Source organism: Papio anubis, chromosome 2 (assembly GCF_008728515.1).
Source record: "Papio anubis isolate 15944 chromosome 2, Panubis1.0, whole genome shotgun sequence".
Lineage (NCBI taxonomy): Eukaryota > Metazoa > Chordata > Mammalia > Primates > Cercopithecidae > Papio > Papio anubis.
The window spans coordinates 39,732,997-39,757,100 of NC_044977.1; the positions used below are offsets into that span (position 1 = coordinate 39,732,997).

At 34.4% G+C, this 24,104-nt stretch overlaps 1 protein-coding gene across 12 annotated transcripts in view; it reads right to left on the minus strand.

Annotated features, from left to right (window-relative positions):
- Nucleotides 1-24,104, minus strand: part of GSK3B (glycogen synthase kinase 3 beta) — a 262,572-nt gene that overhangs the window by 71,162 nt on the left and 167,306 nt on the right. For all 12 annotated transcript variants that reach the window (XR_004181673.1, XR_004181670.1, XR_004181669.1 and 9 more), the window contains 3 exons: nucleotides 22,084-22,214; nucleotides 18,763-18,869; nucleotides 11,969-12,066 (listed from right to left, as the gene is read on the minus strand). Coding sequence is in view for 8 of the 12 variants with exons in the window: in XM_031662257.1 (XP_031518117.1) it covers nucleotides 11,969-12,066; nucleotides 18,763-18,869; nucleotides 22,084-22,214 (336 nt within the window). In the remaining 4 variants the exon portion in view is untranslated. The remainder of the gene's footprint in view (nucleotides 1-11,968; nucleotides 12,067-18,762; nucleotides 18,870-22,083; nucleotides 22,215-24,104) is intronic.

Consider the following 24,104-nt stretch of genomic DNA (forward strand, 5'->3'; position numbering starts at 1 on the left):
GTGAGCGTGATAATAATATTCATTATGGTACTGACTTTCATTTCCTTGATGAATAATGATGTTGAGCATCTTTTTGTACGCTTACTGGCCATTTGTGTATCTTCTTTAGAGAAGTGTCTATGCAGATTCTTTGTCCATCTTTCAAGCGGGCTTTCTTTTTATTATTGAGTTGTAAGAATTCCTTATATACTGTAGATACAAAACCCTTACCAGACATAATTTGTAAAAATTTTCTCCAATTCTGTCTTTTAACTTTCTTGATGCTGTCTTCTAAAGCACAAGTTTTTGAATTTGACACAGTCCAATTTACTTGTATTTTCTTTTGTAATGTGTGCTTTTGTGTTACACGTATGAAAATATTGACTAATCGAAGTTTACAAAGATTTATAACTGTTTCCTTCTAAGAGTTTTATAGTTTTGGCTCTAACTTTAGGTCTTTGATTCATTCTGAATTCATTTGTTTTTAATTAACTGACGAATTATAACTGTATACAGTTTTGAGGTAAACTGGTATTATGTGTACACTGTGTAATAACAGAATCAGACTAATTAACATACTGATTACATTAAATACTTATCATTTGCTCCTCCTGTCTAACTATAATTTTGTACCCTTTGACCAACATTTCCCATCCTCTCCACCTTCTGGTAAACACTATTCTTCTCTCTGCTTCTGGAATTCAATTGTTTCAGAATCCACATATTAGTAAGACCATGCAGTATTTCTCTTTCTATGCCTGACTTACTCTACTTAGCATAATGTCCTCCAGGTTCACCCATGTTGTCACAAATGACAGAATTTCCTTCTTTCTTAAGGCTAAGTAGTATTCTACTGTAGTGGATATATATATATACCGTATTTTTCCTTCCATTCATCCACTGATAGGTACTTCCATTGTTTCCATATCTTGGCTTTCATGAATAGAACTTGGGAGTACAGATATCTCTTTGACATAGTGACTTCAAGTCTTTAGGATAGATACTTAGAAGTAGAACTGCTAGATCATACTGTAATTTTATTTTCAGTTTTTTGAGGAACCTCCATATAGTTTTCCATAATGGTTGCACTAATTTACATTCCTAAAAACAGTGTAAAGGATTCCCTTTTCTCCACAAGCCATATAATTTTTGTATATGGTGTGACGTGGGGGTCCAACTTCATTCTTTTGCATATGGATATCCAGTTGTACAAGCACCATTTGCTGAAAAGACTATTCTTTCCCCATTGAATTGTCTTGGAATCCTTTTCAAAACTCAACTGACAATAAACATAAAGGTTTATTTCTAGACTCTCCATTCTACTTAATTGATCTATATGGCTACATTCATGCCAGTAATACATTGTCTTGATGACTGCAGTTGTGTAATAAGTTTTGAAAACAGAAAGTGTGGCTGGGCATGGTGGATCATGCCTGTAATCCCAGCACTTTGGGAAGCCAAGGTAGGTGGATCACTTGTTGAGCCCAGAAGTTTGAGACCAGTCTGGGCAACATGGTGAAAACCTACCTATAACAAAGAATACAAAATTTCACCAGGCATGGTGGTGTGTGCCTGTAGTCCCAGTTACTCAGGAGGCTAAAGGTGGGAGAAGAGCTTGAGCCAAGAAGGTGCAGGCTACAGTAAGCCATGATTGTACCATTGCACTCCAGCCTCGGTGACAGAGCGAGACCCTGTCTCAAAAAAAAAAAAAAAAAAAAAAAAAAAAAGTGACTCCTCCAACTTCATTCTTTTTCAAGACTGTTTTGGACTTCATTCTTTTCTTACTAAATGAAAATTTATACTTGGAAACAAGTCATCTCCCTCCCTGTCAAAAAGTTTTAGTTAGGTAAACTACTGAACATAAAGTGAAAAATTCATTCTTGGTTGATACATATTCATAGGAGTCAAAAGACCTTTTTTTCTAGGTGAATTTCAGCTAAAGTGGTATTCTCAAGGAAGAAGTATAAAATAGAAAGGGGGGTATCTGAATCTCTTGGATTAAAAAAAAAATACATGTAAAAATCTGTATACACTTCAATCAGTTTTACTTTCCTTTGAGAATCACTAACACTATAGTTCTTTGTAGCACCACAAGCCAAGATTTCCTTCACATTTTCTTGATATCTTATACATCAAATAAACAATAAAATATTGCTTTATAAATATGCAATAGCATTCAGTATACTTTTAAAAACTAGAAATGCCCCTTTCTACAAGATTGCTAGTTTCTTATACTTTTCCTACTAGCAAACTATTAAGAATCATTTGTGTCAAATATTTTAACTATTTATTGCAAAAAAGGAAGCAAGAATTCCTTAGTAAAACGTAAGTCCTGAAGTCAGGAGTGTAGCATATGCATGCTGTCAATCTGATAGATTTCTGTCCCTGTCCCACCTCTCACCTGACCCTTCATATACTTTATAGATTGCTCCAAAGAAAATGTATTAAACTGAGGCCCTGGAATTAGGTAAACACACAAAATAACTCAAAAGGCAACCCTGCACAAGAATCTGCAGTTGATAATTACAGGGTATTATATCCCAGGAAACATATGGAGGGTCTTTTGACTCAGGTCCTAAAATACAACTATAAATAAATTAGCTTTGAAGTGACAATGTCATGAAACTTCAGTTTGTCTGGAAAAAAGTTCCTCTGTAGAAATAAAACATCACTGGCAAATTAGTAAATAACTTTACACTGCATATTCTGGGACAGGTAACAATTTCAAATGGATGCCATTATCTGCAAGTCAAAAGTTAAACTGAGCTACGTCGCCAGGAAGTTATTTTTCCATGCCTAGGCACACACACTTTTAAGTATACAGGGATTTAACCAAGTATGAGTAAGTTACTGTAGACCCAATAAAATTTCACATTAGTTAAAATCAATGTTTCTTTTGGTTTATGGAAAACACTATACTAATGTTGAGCAATTATTGCATTAGAATAATTCTTTTAATGCCTCTTTACTGTTTCACTTATTTTTAAAATGTTGGCATCATATCGTATGTGTAATACCTACTTTCTACAAGTGGTTATTATGAACTATAGTCATATTTCCTTGTACTATAATAGAATAAAGATGTTTACCCTGGAGTTCTTGGGAGAGCTATGGGAAGGCCCAGAATCACCTAAAGTTGCATACAAACTGTCTGGTATTTATTCATTTTTCTGGGGGGAAGTGTCCACTGCTATTAATGCATTTTCAAAGTAGTCCATGATTCAAAAACTATTAAGAGCTGCTGCTTTAGTCAGCAATAAATGAAAAAATTTGATAATACAAGAACAAATTAAGTACCAACTAACACAATCAACAAACGTCTTGTTTATGTATTACAAACTATGTGTATTACAAGTAAAAAAACCTGTATTAAAATGTGTAAGAGGGTGTACATACATGTACTGGGAGTGAAAAAATGAGATCAGTTTAATAAACAGTCTCTGCAATCTATTAAAAACACAAAAGCTCGATAGCAGCACAAAAAATGTCCAAAGGTAATATATGATATTAAACTCCAAATGCATGTTTATAAAGATGCATCATATATCTATCAAAAACTTACCAAAAAGAGCTATTTTATACCTACTACACTCTGATTTGATATCTTAGACCTCTAAAAGATTGTCTGGGCCAGGCGTGGTGGCTCATGTCTGTAATCCCAGCACTTTGGGAGGCTGAGGCGGGTGGATCACCTGAGGTCAGGAGTTTGAGACCAGCCTGGCCAACACGGTGAAATCTCGTCTCTACTAAAAATACAAAACTTAGCCAGGCATGCCTACAGTCCCAGCTACTTGGGAGGCTGAGGCAGGAGAATCGCTTGAACCTGGGAGGCAGAAGTTGCAGGGAGCCAAGACAGCACCATTGAACTTCCAGCCTAGGCAAAAGAGCAAGACTCTGTCTCAAAAAAAAAAAAAAAGATTATCTGACAATGAAAATGTTAAGCCAGGAAACAAGAGTGTAGGTACACATGGGCACTGAACAAACTACAGGACAGGGATAAGATAATTAAAATCTAAAATATTGCTAAATGAAGATAGTGAAAATAAGGTTGAACTGTACAGAAGCTCCTTGATTTACAATGGGATCATATCACGGTCAACCCATACATAACAAGTTGAAAATATCCTAAGCTGAAAATGCAAACAGTATGTCCAATCTACTGAAATCATAGCTCAGCCTAGACTACCCTTAAATGTGCTCAGCACAATTACATTAGCCTACAGTTGGGCAAAATAATCAAACACAAAGACTATTTTATGATAAAGTGTCAAATATCTCATGTAACCTATTGAATACTGTCTTGAAAGTGAAAAACAGAATGGTTGTACAGGTACTCAAAATACAGTTTCCACTGAATCTGTGCTGCTTTCACAATATTGGAAAGTCAAAAAAACATTAAGCCATCCTAAGTCGGGGACTGTCTGTAACTGAAAGCAAAGCAAAGGAATCATGGGGACCATGTGTAATTGAAAGCAAAGCAAAAGAACTGACCATTACAATGGTTGAAACAAAATTAAACCTAAAGGTACCTCAAACTGATTTCATATATTCACTACAGTAAGATTTAGGGGTTGCACTAATTTGCTGGTAGACACAAATTTTTACACTATACATATAAAAAGTAATAAATATGACTCAATGGGTTCTGGGTATCAAGTTCACATTAAGGATCACATCGTTTTTCCCAAAGGTACAAAATTCCATGAATAGAGGCTATCAATTGAGCTACCGATGAATCAGATGGTTTTTCCACCACCCTACACCAACTATTACTGTATATACTGTAATACAGTAGTTTCCCCTTAACTGTGGAGGATATGTTCCCCAGTGGATTCCTGAAAACATATATAGTACCAAACTATATACTATGCTTTTCCTATACATACATACCTATGATAAAGTTTAATTTATAAATTAGGCACAGTAAGAGATAAAAAAACAATTAAAATGATATACTATAATTAAAGTTCTGTGAATGTAGTCTCTCTCTCTCAAAATATTTTCTTGTACTACACTTATCCTTCTTCTTGTGATAATGTGAGATGATAAAATGCCTATGTGGTAAGATGAAGTGAGGTGAATTACACAGGCCTTGTGACACAGCCTTAGTCTACTAATGATCTTCTGACCATACACCAGGAGGAGGATCATCTGCTTGGAATGATCCTGGATCAGTGAGCCATAATAATGTCCATGGCTGGATGTCAGGAGCAAATGATGTCGATGACTAATGGGCAGGTAGTGTATACAGCATAGATATACTGGACAAAGGGAGGATTCACATCCCAAGAGGAATGAAGCAGGACAGCATGAGATTTCAGCATACTACTCAGAACAGCATGCAATTTAAAACTCATAAATTGTTTATTACTAAAATTTTCCACTTAAAAAAATGTTTCTGAACTGTAGTTGGCTCTGGGTAACTAAAACAGTAGAAAGTGATACCTGTGGATATCAAGAGACTACTGTAGTAACAGTAATAGTAGTAGTAGTGATGCTTACTTCTTATGGTTAATATAAGAATTAAGTGTGGTAATGAATGTAAAGTGCTTAACCCAGTGCCTGCACAAAGTAAGGTCTCACTGAGTGGCAGCTTTTATGATGAGCAGTCATTTCTCAATATTGGAAAATGCAGAATTCTGAGAAGCCAGGGATCCACTGATCTTTTTGTCTAAATTATACCACAAACAAGCATCAGTCAAATTGAAAGCCTAGGAAAACAATTATTTAGACAAACATTTGTAACAAAAATGTAACTCTCAACTTCTATAGAACTGTTTTTGTTTACTAACAAAAAAAATTGAAAGCAACTACTTTCTCATAAGTCCTGCAATTGTAAAAAGATATGCTTGCTTAAAAAAATTAACATCACAGAATAGTAAAAAGCAAAAAATAAAAGTTCTCTCCTTTTCATCTTCCCTTAATTCTATTCTCCATTGTAGAATTTGCAGGTCCTTCTAAATCTTTTTCTATGGATAGGCATCAAGAAATGAAGTCCATCTACTTGGCTCCCATAGCATAATCAAAAGTTTATTTGCATCTGTGTTGCACTTTCAAATTTCTTACATAAAATTGCAGTTAGAGATAACCGAAATTACTAGCTCTTCCCTGCGTAAGAGCTATCTACATAGACATCTAAATTGGTTAATGTTAAGAGAAAACTAAACAGTAGTTTAGTAACGTTGTATTAGAAAAGAAATTAAGAAACTTTAACTGCCTTATAATTTTATTATTGCAAATAATTTAAGATTCAATATGTTTAATGTCAAGCTTTTTAAAAGAGATATACCCAAATTCTAAAGGGCAGTTACGAAAACTATGAAAATTATACTGAAATTCCATTATCAAGAGGTGGAGATGAAACTATCTCTGTAGGAATTTTAATATTTAAAATTAAAAACTTCTACAAATGGTTGGTTTATTTTAAAATTGTTAGTTTTGTGAAAGTTTAATCCAGAAATAAAACTCTGGACTAAAGTTCATCTTACCTTATTTGAAATTTATGTTTTAAAGTTTGGAGAGTGGAGGGGAGAAATTATTAGTAAAACTTAACAGCATTCTCAGATTCAAAACTTCCTAGATTGCTTATATGGAATTTTTTGGGGACACTTGTCATTTATGTAAGAAAGTTAATAATCAAACTTAGGAAAGCCAATGTATCATGTAAACTTTTTGAAAGACAATGCTGTATCACTTTACCTTAATGCTGTTATTTTCAGAATCAATTATGTAATTCGAAATACAATCACGCAGTGCAATCTATGTAATCATTAAAAATATACTTAATTGTTCAGTTTTTAAAAGTCTACAAAGCAGTAAGATGGTATTTTTATTTAAATAAAAAGAAAATATAGTATATGAAAATATTTATCTTTCATGATGTGCTAGAACAGTAAGTGATTTTTTGTCTATTTGTCTCTCTGTGCTTTCTCACTCTTTCTTCTGCATTGAGCATATAAAAACTAAGACTATGTAGTTATAAAAAAAAGTGACTCTCATTAAAAATTATTATCTTCACCAGCATTATACAATCCTTCACAGGACTCTCTTCTATAAAGCTCCACTGCTATGGCCAACTGCAGAGGTGCCAAAGGACAATGTTATACGTCAGTGAACATTATGTTTGGCAAAATTCCTGGTAGAAGTTTTCTAAAAATGTTTTATTTTTTTCCTATGTTTCTGGAACTATATCAGATATTTCTTGAGATTTTTATATTAAGGAAGATTTTAAAGGAAAAAAGCACATTGAGAAGTCCCTAACGGAATTTGTCTTTTTACAAATGCTGTGAAAATCCATGCATTTTTGATATGTAGAGGTCAAACGGCATAACGAAATGATGATCTGACAATTGTATGCATGAAATTAACTTCAGAAAGTTAAATACTTGTGTTTTTCATGCTTAGAAATGATTTTCCATGACTTTCAAATCTGTTCTTATACTTTTAACTTAATATAATGTATTTAGATTTTACTCTAAATATTTTAGAAAAACCTTCTTATTAGAGGGCAGTGAGGAAAACGAAAAATGTTAGCTAGAATGAGATAAAGTTCATTTAATTAAACTGTTTTACTCATGCTGTAAATTATTGGCATAGACATCTGAGTCAATAAACAACATACACAACAACCACATTAACTTTTCTTATTAATTCCCAGCTAATTTCAAATTCATGAATGGACAATGGTTTAACAAGTTAATTCAATACAAACCTTAACTGAAAATTATTTTGGTGCCCTCAGATATTAAAACACAAGAATAAAAAAAGTCCCTGCTCAGAAAGTTTATAAAATAATGAGGCAAAAGTTTATAAAATAATGAGGCAAGTCTACCACATAAAAAAACTTCATAAAGTTTATTATATGATTATTCTCTTTCCTTTTTCTTGCTTAAACTCAAATTCAGAGAAGAGTTACCTATTTTTGCAAGGTTAGCTTCCCCCAGATACTCTATTACGAGGTTTTCAAGGGAGAAAATGAAAAGAAAGCAGAAAAGAACAGTTTAATATGAGTTCCCTATAGTTATCATAAGCTGTTACCTTAAAAAAAGTGAGAACTGAACTGGGCATCTATGAGACCACCTTTATGAAAATTTCGAATCTATTCTTAAAGTCATGTTTATCAGTATATGAAAGTATTTGTTTAAAATACAGAATGTCTTAATAACATTTAACTTTGAAAACAAACACATATAACTTCTCTTTTCCAACTTGTATCATGAAAACTAAAATAGCTAGATCAGCATTTCTCAGGAATTTTCATTCAAATGAGACCGTGTATATATTTAACATTTGAGGAACAGATGTTAGCAACAATAGGAAGGAGGGAGGGATGGAGGCAAGCAGAAAGGAGAAAGAAGAAGATTTGGTATTTATTATTTATTTATTTATTTGAGACAGAGTCTCGTTTTGCTGCCCAGGCTAGAGTGCAGTGGCACTTGGCTCACTGCAACATCTGCCTCCCAGGTTCAAGCAAGTCTCCTGCCTCAGCCTCTGGAGTTCCTAGGACTAAAGGCGCACCCCATGATGCCTGGCTAGTTTTTGTATTTTTAGTAGAGACAGAGTTTCACCATCTTGGTCACGCTGGTCTCGAACTCCTGACCTCAAGTGATCTGCACACCTCGGCCTCCCAAAATGCTGGGATTACAGGTGTGAGCCACCACGCCCGGCTGTGATATTTATTATTTAATTGATGGACTCATTGACACAGTCTTGCTCTGTCACACAGATGGAGTACAGGGGCATAATCTTGGCTCACTGCAACATTTGTCTCCTGGGCTGAAGCAATCTTCCCACTTCAGGCTCCCAAGTAGCTGGGGCTATGGACGTGTGCCGCTATGCTTGGCTAATTTTTCTATGTTTTGTAGAGACTGGGTTTCGCCATGTTCCCTAGGCTAGTCTCAAACTCCTGGGCTTAAGCAATCCACCCACCTCGGCCTCCCAAAGTGCTGGGATTACAGGCGTGAACTACTGCCCCTGGCTGGACCAGTAAGATCTGGGGCTATATTAAACACAAACACAATACTCCTATGAAGTTTATTAACCTTCATGCAATAAGACTTAGAACTATACTAAACATATACACACTTGCACAAAATACAAAGCCCATGAGCCTCCGTGCAATGTGTAGCAACTTCCAGTCAATAAATGGATGGTAAACTACTACTGGTAATTCCATCTATCTTGGGCAGCCATGGTCAAGGACGTAGAAGGGACCTCGAAACCAGACATCCCAAAATGCCCTGGATGCTTGGAAATACTTACAATTCTCTTATCTTATATCATTATCAAAACCTCCTATAAGCAGTGATCTTGGAACTTACCTACTGTAGTAAGGTGATATTTCTTAAGTATAAATGCAAGATGACAGCACAGCACATAAACGACGAGCGTTTTGTTTCAGAGTTGGCCTGCTACTATATATCGATCATGGATCATTTTGCAAAAAATAAGTGCTTAATGAAAACGAAGTCTGAAATTATCAGTAACAAAATCTATTAAGCAGGTAGCATAAACTAATATTAGCAGAAAAATGAATTACAAGGACTAACAAAAGTGGTACAAGCAAGCTCTAGACCTAAAGGTTTATAAGGTATTACAGCAGGCATGAGATAGGGAATTATCACAGATGCTCACTTAGCTTCCTCAAAAATTCTACTTGTATTATTGTGAATTAATTAAAATTAATGACAAATCGCCACAAAATTCTAAAATATAATCAGTAGAGAAATGATACAATTCTAATGAGCTAAATGTATATGACAAACAGAATGGCCAATATGCCCAGAGAATTTTAGCATGGTGATGGTGAGCTCAAGTACATCAAATAAAAGCCTAGGGACAGGAGAAATGCTGAATGGTTGTATAAGAGCAGAGATCAGGAAACTACAGTCCATTGTCTGTGTGAGGCCCATAAGCTAAGAATTAACAGATTTGCAATCAATTTGATGATTAGAAAGTACTAACTTTGAACATCAATTAAGAGAAAGGTTAAAGGTTATATTCTCCCAAAAAGAACTCAATTCTTCTGGTTAGTAGAGCTGTATTTAAAAAAAAAAAAAAAAAAGTACTCAATTATTATACCTCTAACTTCATCAATAAAAAAATTTGTGAAAATGTGTTTTCTCTTTTGTTATTGAAGTACGTATATGCTATCCTTGATTTTGCCTTTTGGCCCACAAAATCTAAAATATTTTATCTAGTCCTTTACAGAAAAAGTTAGCCAAGTTCCGTATTCGAGCATTAATTTACATGACGGGGTAGGCTTTTAGAAAATAAAGAAAGCGGATCACGAGGTCAGGAGATTGAGACCACCCTGGCTAGCATGGTGAAACCCCGTCTCTACTAAAAAGACAAAAAAAATTAGCCGGGAGCAGTGGCAGGCACCTGTACTCCCAGCTACACGGGAGGCTGAGGCAGGAGAATGGCGTGAACCCGGGAGGCGGAGCTTGCAGTGAGTGGAGATTGCGCCACTGCACCCCAGCCTGGGCGACAGAGCGAGACTCTGTCTCAAAAAAAAAAAAAAAGAAAGAAAGAAAATAAAGAAAGCAAACTATTCAAATTTAGATCTGAGTGTAGCATAGAAATCAAAAAGAAAATAGTTCTGTTAACAAGGGTAAAAGGTTAGATCTGAAACTCAAAGATGGTACCAAAAAGAAGATGCAAATACCACAGTAGTCTAAGCTGCAAACTGTAAGAAATTATATGGATAATAAAGAAGATTGCTGATTACACACTGATCTTTTCACACTTGTCCACAATGACATCTAGCAAAACCACCTTTGATTTTAAAAATCCCTATTTTTAAAGAATGAAGTACAAGGGTTTGAAAAGAACTTGATCACAGTCCTATGTTCATGGTATAAGCTACTGAGGAGTTACAGCTCAGTATAATAAAAACTAAATTCAAGCTGTCCAACACAGAATAAGCTGCAACCCTAAGTAGTAATCTGATGCTGGAAGTGTTCAAGAAAATACTAGAAAATCATTTGTTAGGAATGTAACTAAAAGGTTATTTCATTGTGTGTTGGATAGGATGACATGACCTCTAAGAAGATTTTTCAATTTTACAATTCTATGAAAAATTTGGGGTATCACAAACAAAGCCCCAGAGACAGTATGTGTTGTTGCTTTGTCCAAACTGAAACCTTAGAATGAACCAATCTAGTGATATAAATCTAGACACTAGGTTTTTTGTTTGTTTGTTTTTAAGTAAAGGGCCTTCTTTTAAGATTTCAAATATTTAAAACTTAAAAAAATTACATTTAAAAACTCAAAAACTCAGCTCTACTGTTCTTAAAAGGAAACATATATTCTAAGATAATATTTAAATATTTGCTGTTAATAAAGGTGTTATGTATGCAAAGCTAAATGAAAGCAGAAGCTGTGTCTGAGCAAAACCAGACATATCTTCTGCTTTCATTCAGCTTTAAATAAAATTTAAAATAAATAAAATTATATTTAATCCATATAGACCCAACAAATAAAATTATATTAAATCCATAAGTCAAATGTTTCTATCAATGATCTAGCCAGACATGTAGGCATTCATTCTTTCATTTTATAAATACTGAATAAATATAAATAGTGACCAAATACAAGTATCTCCTATGTGCTCCACAGAGTATTAGGAGCAGGGAGTATACAGTGAGCAAAAACAGACACAGCTTCTGCCTTTATTCAGCTTACGTACATTTTAGTGAGCTTATAGTCCAATTTTGCTTTTAAGTACTTTAAATAACAGATATATACCTTTCTTGCATTAGATATACATAACAGCTTTTCTAGAATCATACAAGAGAAGAGTAACTCAAACAAAAACCAAAAGGCTGGGGGGCATTCTTATACCCACTTTATAGCTGAACTTGCTATGTGACCTTGGATTGCTTCCTCCATTTTTTAAGTTTCTCATGTGTGTATGTGTGTGATATATTATTATTAAAGTAGTACCAAAATTCCTTCCAGTTCAAATATTCTGATTCAACCTTCTCACCTTGATTATTTCCACCAACTGATCCACACCACTATCCCCTGGAAATATTGGTTGTCCTAGTAACAGCTCAGCCAACACACAGCCAGCAGACCATACATCTAAAGAGAAAAGAAAACAAAGCCTTATTAATACTTTATAGCTTGAACTGAAAAATGTTTGTATACATTTTCTAATTTTACTGTGATCACAGAGTAAATATCACAAGGAAAAGATTATACAATCCAAAACAGAGAAAACTTCATAAAACTTCCCTAATGTTCTTTTTAATTAAATGTTAAACTTACCAAAGAGGAAACCAGACCAATAAGAATATTCTAATAAAGGGTAAAGTCTATTATTATCAAATTTCAGGTATTCAAGCTTCAAATAACAAGATAGAGGATTACAGTACCAAAGCTATGGCAGGACTATCTATTTATCATACTTAAAAATAATTCAAAGTGACACAATCTCTGCATATTAGTAGGTACTTACAGAGGAACAGCAAGGAAAAGTTCAATCTCTCCCAGACCCTGGGCTTTAAGTCAATGCAAATTCTGAGGAACACTTTTAATACTTTAAATGGTTGATTTTTATGTTCTAGGATGACTGACAGAAAAATGTGCTTAAATATATTATCATTTTTAAATAAAACGGAATGGCAATGATAGAGGAATATATTTTACTTCATAAATTATAAAAATAATCCACTTTTAAGTCAAAATGAAAACCTCAATCCCTAGAGAAAACTTTAAAAATTAACTCAATTAATACACTTTAAAAATACTTTAAAGTATACATCCTAGTTTACCCAGGATAGTTATGGCTTATATATTATCCTGGGATAATTATTAGTAATATCCTCTTTCTCTCTCAAAAGTATTACTGGATTAGAAGATAAACTACAATCACTCTATTTTAAAGCCCACTATTAAAACTTCCTACAAGAAAAGGCTGCTTTTTAGCTTCCAGATTTCTGAGATTCCTAGGTTTCTAATGTACCAACACTCAAGTGCTTTAGGGAGACGAATATGAATCATTGCTGGACTTTACCACCTACCAGTAGGGAAGGAGAAGAAGGAACAGTAAATGGTTGACAACAAAAATTTTAAAGGTCTGATGTGGTGAGATGTACTATCAAGAGAGACTGGAAATCACTGCTCCAGTGACTACTTTTTATTGACCTAGAAAAATGACACAGTATTCATTTAACAAACTCAAGTTGATTTTGTTCAGACCTAAGTTAATAACCAAGACATCTATTCTGCAAATATAGACCAAGAGTCCTATTTAATATATTAGGAAATTGATAAATGAAGCAAATATGAAATCTTGCTAGGGAATCTTTACTCAAAGCCAACAGTAATACTAACAATTATAGTCAAGTGGAAAAGATGTATCTCCTTATTTATGTAAATGCTTATTTTAATCCAAGTTTTAAAATATCCCTTCACCTAGTTAATAAGATGGAAGGTAATATGCACTCAACTTTTTTCCTCTCTAATACGGAATGATTCATCTCAGAATACAAGGCTGAAAAAATTGTAGGGGAATAATTATGCCTTCACAAAAAACAACAGGAAACACTTTCTTAGGCAAGATTTAGCTACAAATATGGAAGACAAAAAGTAAAACATCAAGAAATATTCTTGCCTAGAAGTTACCACAGAAGATTGATACTCAAAAGATTCAGGTGACAACTATACTAGCAGCCTTCAATTCATGTTACATCAGTCAAGTTAGTAAAAACAAAGTATTTATCAATCACTTTCTGAATGACACTAAAATCTCTTCTACTCTTATTTTAAAGGAGAAATGGATGAAATTCTCCAAATAGAATAAAACTTCAACTAAATAGAAGGTACTGAAAAAATAAAAATAGTGCTTTGGCACACTGAAAATTAGTTAGTTGGGGTTAAAGCCAGAATAGCATTTTGTTTCATACTTAACTCAGGTTCATGTTAAAGTGATCTTTCAAGACCATTTAGTTTAACACACTTATTTCATGGAATAAGGAAATTAAGACATGATAAAGTTAAATGACTTCCCCAAGGTAAAGGTACTGAATAGTAGAGCTAGGCCTGGAATCATTCTCAGTTCCCAATCAAGACACCACTCTCTTGAATAACTGTCTCACTGTCACAGAATAACAGCTTCTTCAAGGGTCTGTCTGTAAGTTCAATCCCTTGTTCTAAGGAAGCCTTTTGTTCTCATTCTGCCATTTCTCGGTAAGACAATATAATCAGAGACATCAGCTTTACCTTTGGCTGTATCTAAATATGACAATAATCTTGTCAGAAGCAGTTACTCTTCGTTTCAAACATTATGGTTAAAAACATTTAAAAATGTCACTATATTAGTATACTTTTTTGGGGGGTCTGTTTAAAAACATTACAGTCTTAAGCAGCAAGTATCCCAAGTTTATAATGGGAGGCCAAACCTAGGCTTGTTAGGGTTCAAAAGACTCCTGTTTATGTAACTGTTCCTTAATGTGTGAGATGATGCGATAACTTTTTGAGAAGAATCAAACTGCCTTTATTTTAGGTGTTTCTGGCACAACTCACACCAGTATATATAGATAATCAGTATCATATATTTGAATAAAATGTAAAGCAGCTGGAAAACACAATGATATACCCAAAGACAAGGGGCTGAAATTTGCTCTTGAGGAGAGTCAAGTCTAAAAATGCCACAAAAAGAATACCACCTTACATTTCTACAGTATTTTCACTAACATTTTATTTAAGCCTCACAGCCACTCAGAAAAGCAGAACTGTCAGTAATCTCCCCTTTACTTCAATAGTGACCTGATGCTCAAACCTAGGTCGACCACAAGCAAAATATTCTTTGTACTATTTCTCATCTGTCCATTCATATATGCCACGTACCACAGCCATAACAAGACTCTGAGAATTACATACACATACATATACATATTATTATGCTCTCTACCCTCTGGTAAAGCAGATTTCAAAGTGTGGTCTACAGAGGACACTTTGTACTCTTTGCACCTGGGTCCTCTAGACATTTTTAGATGTCCCAGAGGGCAAAACTCTTTTCACAAGAATATACTTTTACTGGGTTAACATTTGTACTGAGGGTACAAAGGAAATGGTGGGTAAAACTGCTGGCCTCTTGGCAGAAATCAAAATGCGCTTTGGCATTTTGCCATTTGGCAAAATAAAAAAATAATGTGTTTCTGATTAGGGTGTTTGCTTATATCAGAGAATTTCTATTTGTATCAAAAAGACAGAAAACTGTCACAAGGTCTGTTTTATTTTTTGTTGTTGCTGTTGTTGAGAGGGGGTCTCATTCTGTCACCCAGGTTGGAGTGCAGTAGTGCAGTCTCAGTTAACTACAACCTCTGCCTCCTGGCCTCAAGCCATCCTCCCACCTTAGCCTCCCAAATAGCTGGGAGTACAGGGGCATGTCACCACGCCCGGCTAATTTTTGGTAGTGACGAGTTTTCACTATGTTGCCCAGGCTGGTCTCAAACTCCTGAGTTCAAGTGATCTGCCCACCTCAGCCTCCCAAAGTGTTGGGATTACAGGTGTGAGCCACTGCGCCAGGCCAGGTCTGTTTTTTGTTTGTTTTAGTTTTCTGTTACTGTGGGGATTTTTTGGGTTTATTATTTGCATGCTTTTGTTTCTGTTTTTGGACTAAAGGAATTCTCTTCAGAAACAATACATAAGAATAAAATAATTTTGGTTTCCACTTGCACATCTAGCTTAAAGTTGCTCCTTGTTTGTTAGCTTCCTATTCATGTCCAGCCGATCATGCTCTCTCTGTTCACTCCTGGCTAGTGGGCTAAAATGGAGTAGAAGAGAAGGTCAATGATGATTAAAGCTAATGGTCTCTATTTAGCTCCTTCTATCACTAAACATCTTGGGTGAAGACTTGAGAAGGTCAATGATGATTAAAGCTAATGGTCTGTATTCAGTTCCTCCTATCACTAAACATCTGGGGTAAAGACTTGAGAAGGTAAACGATGATTAAAGCTAATGGTCTCTATTCGGTTCCTTCTATCACTAACATCTTGGGTGCATACTTCTACAGAATCAGTGCATTTAGCAAAACTATTAGTGACTTAAGCTGATTTTATATTAAATAATGGAGATGGCATGAAGGAAATGTTAGCAATATGGCCATACTATCACTTTCATTATTAACTTAATGAAATAACATTAATAAATTCTCCAACTAGTGTAATCACACTCAGAAGTATTTCAGGAGGATTTTAAATAAGAAAGTAAAAAACAAAAAGTTACTTAGAATTAATTTAAATTCTTAAGGTAAAAGCTATTAGCTTTATAATTCTAATAGTCCAAGGAGGAAAAACAGAATAGTAGGTATATTTTAAATTCTGAAAAGTAAAATTTGAAAAACTCTATACAGGCATATGTCAGAGATGTTGTGGAACTGGTTCCAGACCATTACAGTAAGACACAATAAAGCAAGTCTCACAAATCTTCTGGTATCCCAGTGCATATAAAAGATTATGTTCACTCTATACTGTAGTCTATCACTTGTACAATAGAATTGTCTAAAAAAAATTAATGTATATATGTTAATTTAAAAACATTTATTACTAAAAAAATGCTAATGATCATCTAAGCCTTCAGTGAGTTGTAATCTTTTTGCTAGCAGAGGGTCTTGCCTTGATGTTGATGGCTGCCAACTGATCAGGGTGGCAGTTGCTGAAGGCTATAGGATGTGGCTGGAGCAATTTCTTAAAGTGACAATGAAGTTTGCCACATAAATTGACTCTTCCCTTCACGAAATATTTTTCTGTAGTATGAGATGCTCTTTGATAGCATTTTACCCACATTAGAACCACTTTCAAAATGGGAATCAGTCCTCTCAACCCCTGCTGTTGCTTTATCAACTACAATTATGTAATATTCTAAATCTTTTGTTGTCATTTCAACAATATTCACAGCATCTTAACCAGGAGTAGATTCCACCTCAAGAAACCCCTTTCTTTGCTCATCCATAAAAAAAGCAACTCGTTTATGTTTTATCACGAGATTGCAGCAGTTCAGTCACATCTTCCGGCTCCACTTCTAATTCTAGTTCGCTTGCTATTTCCACAACATCTGCAGAGACTTCCTTCACTGAAGTCTAGCACACCTCAAGGTCATCTATGAGGCTTGGAATCAACTTCTTCCAAATGTTATTTGGACCCACTCTCACGAATCACAAATGTTCTTAATGACACCTAGAATGGTGAATCCTTTCCAAAAGATTTAAAATTGACTTTGCCCAGATCCATCAGAGTAATCACTACCTAGGGCAGCTATAGCCTTACGAATGTATTTATCAACATTTGGGTGACCAGTTGCATTGTCAATAAGCAGTAATATTTTGAAAGAAATACTTTTCTCTGGAGTAGTAGGTCTCAGCAGTGGGCTTCAAATATTCAGTGAACCATGCTACAAACAGATGTGCTATCATCTACTCATTGTTGCTCTATTTATGGAGCACAGGCACAATACATTTAGCATCATTCTTAAGGACCCTAGGATTTTTGGAATGGTAAATGAGCACTGGCTTCCACTTAAAGTCACCAGCTGCATTAGGCCCTAACAAGAGAGTCAACCTGTCCTTAGAAGCTTTGAAGCCAGGCAATGACACTTCTCCTCTCTGGAGGAAGTCTTTCATCTCTAGAAAATCTAGAGATGTAAGTCCTAAATGGTATCTTCTTCCAATACAGTATGAGACTGTTTGGTCTCCATTAAAACTCTGATGTTTAATGTAGCCACCTTCATCAATGATCTTCGTTACATCTTCTGGATAACTTGCTGCAGCTTCTACATCAGCACTTGCTGCTTGCCTTGCACTTTTATGGCATGGTGCAGTTTTTTTCCTTAAACCTCATGAAATAACCTCTGCTACCTTCAGATTTTTCTTGTGTAGTTTCCTCACCTCTCTGTCTTCACAGAATTGAAGGGAGTAGGGAGTTCAGGCCTTGCTCTGGCTCAAGTGAATGTTGTGGTTGGTTTGATCTATCCAAACCACTAAAACTTTCTCCGTAACAGCAATAAGGCTGTTTCACTTTCTTATCATTCATCTGTTCACTGGAGTAGCACTTTAATTTCCTTTAAGAACTTTTCCTTTGTGGTCACAACTTGGCTAACTGGCACAATTTCGATATGGCTTCCTCGCTAAGCTTAATCACGTCTAGCTTTTGATTAAAAGTGAAAGATGTACCTTTCACTTGAATACTTAGAAGCAACTGTAGAGTTGTTAATTGACCTAATTTCAATATTGTTGTCTCTCAGGGAATAGGGAGGCCTGAGGATAGGAAGAGAGATGGGTCATGGCCAGCTGGTGGAATAGTCATAACATACACAACACTGATCGATTAAGTTTGCTGTCTTATATTGTTGTGGTTTGTGGCAACCTGAAACAATTAAAAATAACATCAAAGACCACTGATCATAGATCACCATAGCAGATACAATAATGAGAAAGTTTGAAATGTTGCAATAATTACCAAAATGTAACACAAAGACATGATGACACAAAGACATGAAGTAAGCACATGCTCTTATAAAACTACTGCTGGCAGACTTGCTTGACTCAGGGTTGACACAAACCTTTGAGAGGTTTAAAAAAAAAAAAAAAAGCAGTGCCTGGGAAGTATAATAAAATGAGGTATGCCTATATATGTTTGCATCTCAAGCTTTAAGAAAAAAACATTATGGGATATATCTATCTTTTAATGCAAATACAAGTACAGATTAGTAATACTAAATTACTAAAATCAAGAAGCAATTAATAATTATGAGCATTATATTCAGATTCATACTTACCTATACTAGAGGTATAATCAGTGGCTCCAAAGATCAACTCTGGTGCCCTATAGTACCGAGAACAGATATACGAAACATTGGGTTCTCCTCGGACCAGCTGCTTTGCACTAACAGAAAAAAAAAATAAAAATAAAAAGCAGAAATTCTTTAAATCTAAACCTTAAAAGAACCTAGACTGCTACCCTTTCACAGTATCGAATGATTTTCTAAGATTCACATCATTTGAATCATATATGAAAAAGAAAATGTAAACTGTAACTATCTCTGACAAAAGAAATTTACAATTTTATCACCTTGCCCTGCAAAAAAGAATAGCAATTTTTAAAGAAAGCATTTGTCACCTAAGAAGGCACCAAAAGCAAAAAAGCGTAAGTGCTGAATTTCTTCTGATCCTGTTCCCCAAATTCCACTTCTAAAATACAAAGAAGCAAGGGCAGAAAAGAGGTATCTCCCCCACCAAAAAGCATGACAATAGATTCTAAGAATGAATATTCCTCACCCAATGTATTTCTTTAAGAAGGGCTAGAAATTGGCCACTGTATTGCATTTTTACTTCTGACTCAGGGTGAATATTTCAAGGTTTATAAACTCAATCTATTTTTCCATATCTTGGTCAATTTATTAACTGCATAAACATTTATTACCCAATAAATTATAAACAGGCCCTTCAACTTCAGGGCAGAAATGATTCACAGCCTATGAATTTTAACTGCTATAGTAAGTTTAATTGCATGTTTTCTTACTCCAATTTTCCTACTAAAATAGTTTGTAGCATGTATTTTAAACATCAAAGTATAATAAATTACAACTAATTTCTTTTGAGATGTCGCCCAAGATAATCCAAAGACAGAATAAAATAAACTGCTGTAGAAGCCAGCCATTCTGACATACATTAATAAAAAAGATAAATAAAGGCACAAAATGCAATGAAATCAAAACAGTAAAACAGTAAGTGCCAAAAAAAAAAAAAAAAAGGTAAGAAAATGTTGAGGTAAAGGTACTGGAAAACCAGGGTAAAGACAGATGAAAGTAGTCACAAGGATTTCTTTCAATGACTGGGCTTTCTTTTCTTCCATTTGTTTCTAGTCAATGATGACTCTAAACTTAACTTGTTTTTCCTTCATCACTAGTTTTGAAGTTTGTTTTTCAACCCTCTTCCCAAGTACTGACATACAATAACCATTTCATAAATTAACAAATACTAATCCCTGTTTTCAGGCTGCATGAAAATTATGACATTTAGTTTTCAGCATAATTGATAGGAGACCGTTATATCTTCTAAAGGACACTTTTTAATTAACAAGATAGATTCTAATTATATTCAGAAAATTCATGACGAGACAAAATGTCAATACCCAAGCTTTGTACCTGAAGTTTTTTCACTACTTGATGGAGCTACAAAAATGAAGCAGCCTCTCTTACAGAGGAGGCTGGTTTTAACTCCTTGCCCAATATTGTGATCACATCTAGCTTTCTGTTCCTAAATAGCCCAACTAGTCCTTTAGCTACTTTTAGGCCCTGTTTCATCTAGTGAAAAAATAAGAAGAGAGTAATAGTATTTTGTTCAAATTACCAATCTGATACGTAAAGCCCAAAGTGTTTCCCAAACTCTATCTGACCAAATCAATTCTGTTAAAAACAAAAAATTAGAGGGTTTATAAAAATGAGCTATCAAACAAGCGAAATCCCTCTTCCAAATTCTCAGAATAAAGCTATTTTATGTCCCAAGAGAAAGGGCTGTACCAAGTGTTCTGACACTATCATGAGAACAGAAGCTCTTCTAACCTTGGTGTCTCATAGTCTGTCCCTACCAAGTCAGTCACTCTCAATGGGGAAGACACCCATTAACAAGAAAACATAAATGATTTGGGCAGTTTTTCTTATAGACAAGTAGTAGTGCTTTGTTTCAAACACCAAATAAGAGCTTCATTGTCTTTCACCATTTTAAAAAATAGTTCAGGGAACAGAGTCATGGCCTGCAAAGTGATAGGTCATCTGAAATTAGTAGAATGAGGACGGTCATTGTGAGACTAAGAAAAATTAACTCATGACAGAGCAGATTTGCTTATTTTTTAAAGGATCTGTCTCAAGAGAAGCCTGTGGAAAACATATCCTATGTTGAACCCCAAATTTAAACTGTGAATTGATGTAAAAGTATTACAAAGGGATAGGAACATAGGTATCAACAAGTGTGGGGCAATATGTAATCTATAGAGCTATGGTGATAAGAAAGAATTTGTAACAAGGATGAAAAAATTAAATTGGAAAGAACCCAAATTATGTAGAGATGTCTTAGGGACCATGAGGAGAGAGATTAGGTGATTACACCAGTGAGGAAGTAGCAGGGTAACTGCCTGAGTTACATGGGAATATAGGCTTGACTACTTGTTAAAAGGTTAGATTAGAGAGGCACAAAAGTACTGAAAACTGAAAATGGAAAGAATAAAGTTTTATTACAAATTCACAGTATATTACCAAGAATGAGTTTTTAAAAGCAGAAAGTTTGATGAAATTTGCAGGAAAAAAGGGTAGAATAAAAGGCTAAATTATAGAGGAAAATGAAGAAAACACTGCTAGTAGACCTTTTATCTCATCCCTGAATTGAGGTTAACCGTGAAGTTAAAAAGATACACAGGAATGTAATCAATATTTTAAAAAAAATTAATTCTTACTGAAAAAGGAGTATATATCTAATATAAACTCAAACAATACTAAAATACAATCAATGAAAAAGTGAGTTTCCCAACTACATTATATTCCCAAAGTTTCCTTTCTCAGGCAATCAAATGTTATGGATTACATACTGTTTCAGAAATAAGCCACACATGTATTTGTATATATAGTCACACTCTGTATGTTTTTAAAACATAAAAGGTGGCATACAATACACATACTCTTGATCTGCTTTCTTCATTTAATGTTTCCTAGAGATCATTCCCTTTCAGTTCACAGAGAGCTGCCTCATTCTTTTTCATGGTTGCATGTATTACTCTGTATGTACCATAATTTATTTAGCCATTTTCCTACTAACAGATGCTTATAAACAATGCTATAATAAAAATCCCTATATATACACTATTTTGTAAACGTGTATTTCTAAGGAAATAATTCCTAAAAGTTAAAGTGTTAAATGAAGAAGTATATATACATTTATAATTTTGACAGAAACTAACAAAATTACTCTCATAGCTGCACTAGTTTATACCTCTTGGATAAGAATTACTGTGTTTAGGCTGATATTGCAAAAGGAATATATTTAAAAGAAGATAATAGGGGGAGGAGGGGAGAAGGGAAGGGGCAGGGAGAGGGACAGTAGCTTACCTTCCAAAGTCACAGAGTTTTAATACGGCTGTATCAGGATCCAACAAGAGGTTCTGTGGTTTAATATCCCGATGGCAGATTCCAAAGGAATGGATATAGGCTAAACTTCGGAACAGCTGATACATATATAACTGTAATAGATAGTAGAAACTAATTAAATATTTCCTATCCTAAACAAATCAGAATACTTAAGCAGTCAATAAAATAACAGATTCTCAGAAAAGAACAGGTGAAATGCTATAGATTACCGGCACTCAATCCTCCTTTCACAAATTTCATGTCATTTCTGTATTAATTAGCTATTTCTATATGAATTAGCTAAAGCGTCATTAACCATATGTACTATTCGCATCATTCTTTAATAACTTAAGAAAGGAAATTTTACAATGTGTTTTATAACTTTTAATTTTACTAACATCTCACATTACAAGCCTGCTAAGATGGGCTTTTATTTAAAACACAAATGAAAAGCTCAGAGAAGCATCCGAAATCATGAATAATAAGTAACTTTGGGTCAGAAACCAGGTATTCTGATTTTTAAGTTTATAGTTCTTTCTAGTAGGGCACGCTGCTCAATGTAAACGATTTCCAAAGTGTCATCTTTAGAATCATATTTTTCTGAGATGTCAGCCTCCAAGGTGATTGATACAGTGGTCTAGGAAAACTCATGTGGACTGAGAAAATCTATAATCACTGCTCTATCAAGACATCAATAACTCTGTTAGTAGCACCACCATTCTTCCTGTTAATATCCTTCAGAAAAAGTATAATTCAAAATGACATTCAAAAACAGATGCCTGACTATTGACATCATCTTAAAAAAGAGACGACGTTCTCAGTTTTCTTACCAAAAAGATACACTGAGAAACTGGGTCTGCATTGAGAAACTGGAATAAAGAATCACACTCTTGACTGCAGAAGACAGAAACTTCATGGAGAAAGAGAGTATAATTTAAATCTCAAGGTCAGTGTTCTGATTCACTTTTAAACTTTTCTGGCTGTTTACCTTCTGACCTCTACCCCGAAGTTACACCATGGACAGAATTTTTGAAATGAGTCAAACCAAAGATAACAAATATCTTGGTAAAAAAATAATTAAAAAAAAAAAGATACTTAAAAGTCTAATGAAGCATTGACACATGGCACCATCTTTAAAAGCTACTGCTAAGGCTTAGGTTAATTAAAGTTAACATGAAACCTACTTTCCTTCTAAGAAGCATGGTGAAAACTGCAGACAGCTGAATTTTAGTACATCTTTGAAGTTAATACGAACTATAGCTGGAAAAGTTTATGTCTTCTTTAAAATGAAGCATGATGTAAACTGTACAGAAAATATCTTTTATAAGGTCAGCATTTTGCCAACAAAGTTAAAATTAAGGCATTTAGGTATCCATATAACTTTTTTAAAAAAACTTCATACTTCTACTATTGTACCATCATTCACAGAATCAATTTCTAAGTCCTAAAGCTTACTCTAGGAGTTTAATTCATTATCACTAAAAAGATAATCTCCAATAAGAAACTGAGTTCACAGGCATAAATTTACTAAAAACAGAGATTTTACTGTGTCAGGGTATTAATGTCTAGGTCAGTAAGAATCAGTGAAAACAAGTTTTCTTTTTCTGAAAAAAAAAAAAAAGCTTAAGAGTTTAAATGAGGTTAATTTTAAGATGTCTTGTATTCTTTCATCTGAAAGATCTACTCTATCTTCACTGTCTTGAAAAGTTTATCTAGAAATGTCAAGATACAGAACAGACAAATGAGATCTAATTAAACTACAGAGCTTCTGCACAGCAAAAGAAACTACTATCAGAGTGAACAGGCAACCCACAGAATGGGAGAAAATTTTTGCAATCTACTCATCTGACAAAGGGCTAATATCCAGAACCTACAAAGAACTCAAACAAATTTACAAGAGAAAAACAAACAATCCCATCAAAAAGTGGGCGAAGGATATGAACAGACACTTCTCAAAAGAAGACATTTATGCAGCCAATAGACACATGAAAAATGCTCATCAT